Source organism: Epinephelus lanceolatus, chromosome 12 (genome assembly GCF_041903045.1).
Source record: "Epinephelus lanceolatus isolate andai-2023 chromosome 12, ASM4190304v1, whole genome shotgun sequence".
In the NCBI taxonomy this organism is placed as follows: Eukaryota; Metazoa; Chordata; class Actinopteri; order Perciformes; family Serranidae; genus Epinephelus; species Epinephelus lanceolatus.
The window spans coordinates 21,769,374-21,777,008 of NC_135745.1; the positions used below are offsets into that span (position 1 = coordinate 21,769,374).

General features: G+C 40.4%; 1 protein-coding gene across 1 annotated transcript in view; it reads right to left on the reverse strand.

Annotated features, from left to right (window-relative positions):
- Positions 1-1,250, reverse strand: part of LOC117272525 (pituitary adenylate cyclase-activating polypeptide type I receptor) — a 51,546-nt gene extending 50,296 nt beyond the window's left edge. The window contains exons 1-2 of the mRNA XM_033651494.2: positions 958-1,250; positions 156-264 (exon numbers count right to left, since the gene is read on the reverse strand). Coding sequence (XP_033507385.2) covers positions 156-264; positions 958-1,044 — 196 coding nt within the window. The 5' untranslated portion in view covers positions 1,045-1,250. The remainder of the gene's footprint in view (positions 1-155; positions 265-957) is intronic.
- Positions 1,251-7,635: the final 6,385 nt, after the last annotated feature.

Sequence of the window (7,635 nt, forward strand, 5' to 3'; positions counted from 1 at the left end):
TATAATGTGCTGCTCAAAACTCTTCCTCCTTTTTTAGTTTAGCCCACACTCCTTTCTATTAAAATCCTCTCGCAGTGCACCAAGCTTTACCACTTCTCTCTCAAAGAAACACAAAGCAGCAGCCGCAGCAGCAGCAGCATCACACATGAACCCACCGCTGTGGTCGCTCTGGTTTTGCGCTTCGCTCCTCCTCGTCTGGCTGCAAACCTCCCGAGCCCTGAGGTGCTGTGAGATGATGGCGCAGTCCGGATGAATTGCTTCAGCCTGGAAACACGAGACAACTTAAGTTATCCAGCCTGGAGCAGACACACGCACCACAAGCTGATGCTCTTTGCTTGTTTGTTCGGGGGAGAGATGGAGGAAAAACATGGAAACGGTCTATTAAACAAACATCAACAGACACACCTTTCTGGACAGATAACTTCTTATCTTGCGCGGGGTTTATTTTTCAAGAAATCAGTTTTTATGTGTCCAACTTTGTCAGGAAATCCTCTCAGAAGATATCCAAATTTGAACATCTTTAATTCCCCTGCCAATTAAAGCTCTTTAAGTTGACATTTTGGCCCTAGGATAATGCGTTTTGCAGATGCACACTCAAACCCTGCACATCTGGGGCCCTTTTTCTTGCCCGTGTTGTCCCTGCTGTTTATTTGCCTTTGATTGATACCAGACAGGTGGTGATGGATGTAGGTCACGAGCCTTCATAACCACTAATTAAGCGCCTGCGGCTTAATGAGGACATTGGCTGTCCAAGTGTGTGGCGCGTGCTCCAAAGAGCGAGACAAGGACGGAGGATAATAATGATAATAGCGTCGCAATAAAGATGTCATTAGGCTATAATTGAGTATCTGCTTTCCTAATTAGCAAATTAAAATGCAGCAAACTTCTGTTGCACTTTTAATCACTTCATTAATAAAAGTATTTTGTCCCACAAATGATGAAAGAATAAATACTTACTATAGGCCTGTACCACAGATGAAGATACAAGATGAGGAGTGTGAATTTCTCCTGTGGTCCCGGCAGCGCCTTACAATACACTTCCATTTTCTTATCTGTCTTCCCTCATCGGATGATGATGATGAGGATGATGATGATGATGATGATGATGTGAGTGCAAATCCAGGTTGGTTATTTCTCTGGAGCCTCTTAAAGACCGACTTCTTCCTTGCCTCAGTGTGCAAATATATTCTGTCACCCTTAAAATAGATGAATCCTCATATTCTCCCTGCGAGCTGCAAAGTTGCGGGAGTGAAGAGCTGCTGTCTCACATCTGCTCTCTCTCTCTCTCCCTTTATATATATCTGCCTCCCTCTCCCTCCCTCCCTCTGTCCCTCTCTCTGAATCAGGTGAATGAATATCTCCATTCACAGGGCTGGCAGTGAGGACGCATATTAAAACAAAGAGCAAATGCAACTGAGAGCAAAACAAAAAGCCAATGACCTAATTTCAAGTCACAAAATGTATGCAAATGTGACTGACTGCCAGACTCCTTCTGTATATAAGACCCCCGTATTTGTGCACTCCCTGACAGGCAAACTATCTTAGGCTATATTTAGGAAGGATTATATTGTTTTATTACCAAAGGTACTTGCAGGCCGTCTTTGCTGTGTTACTGCACCACATTTCAAAAAGTGGAAAGCACTGTTGTTAAAAATACTGTATGGTACTTTTTACTGCAGCCCCAAAACATGTTGGGGGCAATTTAGGCAAATCCATCCATCCATTTCATCCGCTTATCCAGGACCGGGTGGCGAGGGCAGCAGGCCAAGCAAAGCCACCCAGACGTCCCTCTCCCCAGCAACGCTTTCCAGCTCCTCCTGGAGGGACCCCAAGGTGTTCCCAAGCCAGATGAGATATGTAATCCCTCCAGAATGTTCTAGGTCTGCACCAGGGCCTCCTGCCAGTGGGACGTGCCTGGAACATCTCTAACAGAAGGCGCAGGAGGCATCCTGATCAGATGCCTGAAACACTTCAACTGACTCCTTCTGATGCGAAGGAGCAGCGGCTTTACTCCGAGCTCCCTCCGGATGTCCGAGCACCTTACCCTGTCTCTAAAGCTGAGCCCAACCACCACACGGAGGACCCAGAGCTCATGACCATATGTGAGGGTTGGGATGTTGATGGACCAGTAAATTCGAAAGCGCCCGCATCACTGCCGAAGCCGCACCAAACTGCCAATCCATCTCACGCTCCATTCTATCTTCACTCATGAACAAGACCCCAAGATACTTGCACTCCCTTGTTTGGGGCAGCAACTCACTCCCAACCCAGAAGGGGCAATCCACCATTTTCCGGCAGAGAACCATGGACTCAGAGCTGGAGGTGCTGACTTTCAGCCTTCACACTCGGCTGCAAACTGCCACCAACAGAATCACATCATCTGCAAAAAGCAGAGATGCAATTCTGAGGTCCAAATATTGTACTATTTACTCCCCTACATTTATCTGCAGCTAGACTTACTAATTAAGATTAAGATATCTTACAATATGAAATATGATTCTGTGCTAGATCTTATCCTGTGCAGTCTGCCTGTACAGTATATAAAGTAGGTAAAATGTGCTCCATCTCCACCAGTTATAACATGAAAATGCTACTTTTGTGTTAAAGCAACAACGATTATAAATATATAACTCTTTAGAAGGAGACCATTTTGTCTGATAAATACTTTCCCTTTAATACTTTAAGTTCATTTTGGGTGCAATACTTTTGTACTTAAGTGAATTCTTGCGTGTAAGACTTGTAACACAGTACTTTTTTGCTCATTTCAGAGGCAAATATTGTTCTTTTTTACATTTATCTGCAAACTGCAGTTTTTGCAAATTAAGATTTTACATACAAAACATAAAATCAGTTTAAAAATCTTGAAAATTACACCAACAGTGTCTAAAGCAAATTATTCCACCTTCACAAGCTACCCCATCACAGTGCTTCCTACCAGTGACGGACTGGCCATCTGGCATTTGGGCAAATGCCAGAACGGCCGCATGGTCCTGCGCCGGCCGCCAGGCAAAAAAAAAAAAAAAAAAATTAAAATTAAAAAAATAAAATAAATAAATCTTGTTTCTGTTGTAAGTAGTGCTTTTGATAGAGCTATTGAAAGGTGCACTGTGGCTGTGCAGTGCTCTTTTCATGTTTTGGTGAAGCTATTGTAATATGCATTGTGGCTGCTGTAACATTTATGTTTCAGTTGTTATAATTTGGTTGTGCTGTATTCTGTCCAAGAGGGGGCGCCTATTGTTAATGGTGGAAGTAGGCTAAGCCTTTAGGATGAAGTTGTGTGGTGTTTGATTTCAGATTTTCGTGTTTTGGTAGACATAGAGCTAATATTTTTAACTGAGGTTATTAGTCTGGCCTTTGAACGTGTCTGAATTTATGGGAGTTCTGCTGCTGCCTTATTATCTTGTGTGCTGTGCATTGTTGTCTGCTGTACCAGTGCGATTGTAGTGAGTTGATTGCGTGGTGTGTGTTCTGAATTTCTGCATTCTCATCATATGGTTAGCTTTCCACATGCTCCCATGCAAGCCACAAATCAATCTTATCATTCATAATGACTGTGTCTGTATATCTCCTCTTCTATTGTGCATCAAGGCAGTGAGTGAGTGTGTGAGTTTCTATGGTAGTTGTGGAACAGTCTGTGTCTCTGTGGCACTCTGAAATGTTCCGCCAATGGTAGTGTTTTTTATGTTAGTATGTGTAAAATCATCCATCATAGTACCTAGTAATATGTGGGAGGGGGGATATGAGACACCACGCCTGTCCTTTCACAAATAAGGAACTGATGATCTAAAGCGACGTAAAAATGCATATTTTTTTGTAAAATAATATGAAAATTTTTCACCCCTGGCTGGCCGATGCACCGCCATGGGGCCTCTGTGTCAAAAATGCCAGGGCCTCTGTCACTGCTTCCTACCATTTCAGAGGGTACTTTTGTGTTCTTCAGATTGGTGGTGTAAGGAAGTTACGACAGGTCCCAGTGCACAGCATTATGATGATCACTAGTGAATGCTATCGTGCATGTATTGTCTTGACACAAATACAGATGACATTGGACAACATCAGTATTACCCAGCAATCATCATTGTATATCTGATAAAAATATCAAAGCAAGTAAGTAACATATCATTTAATTCAATAGTCTTTATAGCATGTTTATGGATTTTATAGTTTATTTAGAAAAAGCATATAATTTTGTTTTAGATAGCTACTGACTATTTTGCCTTTTTGTGGCCATAAATAGCCAATGGCACCATTTTTGAACCAGAAGCATACTTTTTTTTATCATTCCTCTTTGAATACAGGTATATATTCAAGATGGCAATCTGAATCACTCGCAAGGAAAGAAGAAGAAAAAGTCCTTTATTGTCATTGTACCAGTACAATTGAATTTTTTAAAGCTGCAGCTGTGTACATAGTGCAAGTTAAAAGGTACAAGCAAGTGACAACCCAGAAAAATCTCATAATTACATAACCAATGAATAATAATGAAATGAATAATGATCAATAATAAGAGGCAGATGTTGTTATTGCACTTAATGTATGTAATGTCACCCAGACTTGAAATGAAAGTTAGGATAGTTTATGAGCTTTCTCTATGGGCCCCTCCACCCCAAGGACTCCAGTGCAACTGCACTGCCTGTACTGTCTACGCCCCTGCTTTCGATGCTTTAAATACATTTACTAAATGTACTTAGTATTTTCACACTGTTGTATTGGTACTTTAACTGAAGTACAAAGTGCCTGTTAACAATGATTACCAACCAGGCAAAGCAGGTTACCGCCCTGAGGCCCGAGGACGCAATGGCAGAAAAGCGGACGAGGTGTGTCATGACTTGAAGAACAGTGGTTAAAATCTCCAGGGTGTTGTTACCTTGAACAAAGAATACATTTCCATGTTGCTCCACTGGAGCTGGTTTATAGTTAGTAATTTACAAATGGGGTCACGTAAGGCAGTTTGCAGGTGTAGATGTGGAGCAGGCCAGTGCTAAAAAAGCAAAATCCTCCTCTACAGAATAAGCTCCCAAGAACAAGAACACAGGGTCCAACCTTCAAATACTCCTCTGGAGCTACTGGGTGATTAATGTACACCTGGCAAACAGTAGAAGACTACGTGCCCCTCAGTGTGAAACACGGCGTCCCACTGGCTCAAAAAATAATTGAAAACAAACCTCTGGGTTTAAACAGCAGCATGATGTTATCAAGTTACGGTCATCACTAGCACGAGGTTTCCCATAAAGCTAATCCTAAAAAAACACTGTGAATCTTTCACACACAGGTTATCAAATGGTTTGTGTGATACCATTGACGGCTGTTGGCTAATAGCTTATTTTTCAAATGTATTGGTTGTTTGCATTTAGGCAAGGCTTTGCATCGACTGTTTGATCATTCGTTTAAATTTTGTGGAGCAGAGCAGCCAATCTATCGACAGTAAGGATATTGTATAACATGAAAACAGACCGTTTAATTCCCACTAGAGCTGATTGATCCTATTCAAGCTTGTGTTTTCACAAGAGCTACCAGAACCAATTCTACTGTTAAGATATCAAAACTGAAGCTGGGAAAAGCACATATCAGATCTGATCAGTGATTGACACTACGACTGTAACTAATGATTATAGATTTAGTTGCTGACTAGAACGTAGGTAAGTAGCAAAAAAATGCCAATCACAAGAAAGTGATGTTTTAAAATGTTTTGTTTTGTCCGACCAACAGTCCAAAACTGAAAGATACTCAATTTTACTAGAAGACTTCAAAACCCTGCTTCTTCTTTTTTGTGTCTCTTTGAGATTATTTCACGTCTCTTTGCAGTAATTTGGAAAAGATCCATCAACACAAAATGAATCTACAACTATTTTGATAAGTGACTGGTAGTTTCAATCTTTTTTCAAGCAAAAAAAAAAGGCCAAATATTATCTAATTTCAGACTCTATAATCTGAGGATTTGCATCTTTTCTCTGTTTTATATCAGTGTAAACTGACTATGTTTCAATTTAAGAAGCAAGCTATATTAGGATGTCACCATGGACTGTGGGAAATTGTTATGGACACTTTTCACTATATTCTTTTTTATGCCTCCACACCGCCAAGAGCCATGACTGGAGGCATTATGTTTTTGGGTTCCTACCTACCTGTATAGGTCCGTCCATCCCATTCTCATGAACACAATATCTCAAGAACACCATAAGGGATTTTTTTTTAAATTTGGCACAAACATCCACTCTGACTCAACAATGAACTGTTAAGATTTTGGTGGTCAAATGTTCAAGATCAAGGTCACTTTGGCCTTGCGTTCTTCTTATTCTAGTGAACGCAAAATCTCAGGAACACAATGAGGGAATTTCTTTAAATTTGGCACAAACGTCCACTTGGACCAAACAATGAACTGATCATATTTTTGTGGTCAAAGGTCACTGTGACCTCACAAAGCACGTTTTTGGCCATACCTCATAAATTCTTACACAAATTAAAACAAAATTACACAAACAAAAATTACACACACAAACCTCTAACAGGATAACATGATGAAGTGGTGACAGTTTGTATCCACAAAATCAAAGGTCAGCTTCACTGTGACATCTTAATGTTCTGCAAAAACTCCTTGCCATTATTGAATGCCATAACTCAGGAACAGAAGGGGTGACATTTGGTCAGATGCTGAATTGGTGACGCTAAACTTGGATGTCCACCATGAAACTGTGCTGATTGTACAGATCTGCTGTGCTGCCAGGAGAAGATGTACGTGAAGCATCCATGTTTAAAAATATGTAGCATCTTTGCAGCAACATAAGTAGTATTGTCAACTACAACCAATGGCTACAAATGAGTCTGGACAGACATGGCTGTAAACTGTAACTGCAACTTGACCTGTTTGTGGAAACATACAACGATGAGGTGGTAATTCTAGTTTCTTTTTTTTTTCTTTTTTTTTTTATATTTTTTATTTTTTTATATATTCTTTGCGCACCCAACCCCCCACCAGCCACCCTCCACCCCATGACACCTCGACGCCAAAAAAGTAAATGAATAAAATCAAGTAAATAAAAAAATGAAATAAGATTTAACAATTGTAAACGAGTTACGATCAAATTACGATTTGTACTGGAATGCTAAACATTCCTGTATATGGTCACAAACAATTTTTGTTTACTGATATTCAATGGATTAAGTGATTGACTAATAAAACAATCAAAATTTAAAACAATATTGTTAGTTGCAGGCAGCCTTCAATGAGCTCCCAAGACAGTAATGCTAGAGGTTGAAGTTCGGACTGCGAACAAGATCGGTGTTAAAGCATAGGATACATTCCATTAAATATTCAAACACACTATGTTTGTTTGCTCTCCCATTCAGACTCTTCTCCCTCATGGATTTTTATCTCAACACAGGTTGGAACATGTTTTTTCTCATCAGAGCTGCAGGGCAAATACATAGTGAAATGCCTTGCTCAAAGATGAATGTCACCCAATTTGAGAAATCACATGCATTATTCCTGAGAAAGAGACAGGTTAGGTGATACTTCTCCAAATGGGATTCATGAAACCTGAAGTGAAAGAGCTAACCATTCATTTTTTATGTCAGTGAGATGTCAAATGTGTCTCTGCTCTGTGTAAAAATGACACTTCCACTTTCCTGTCCCAT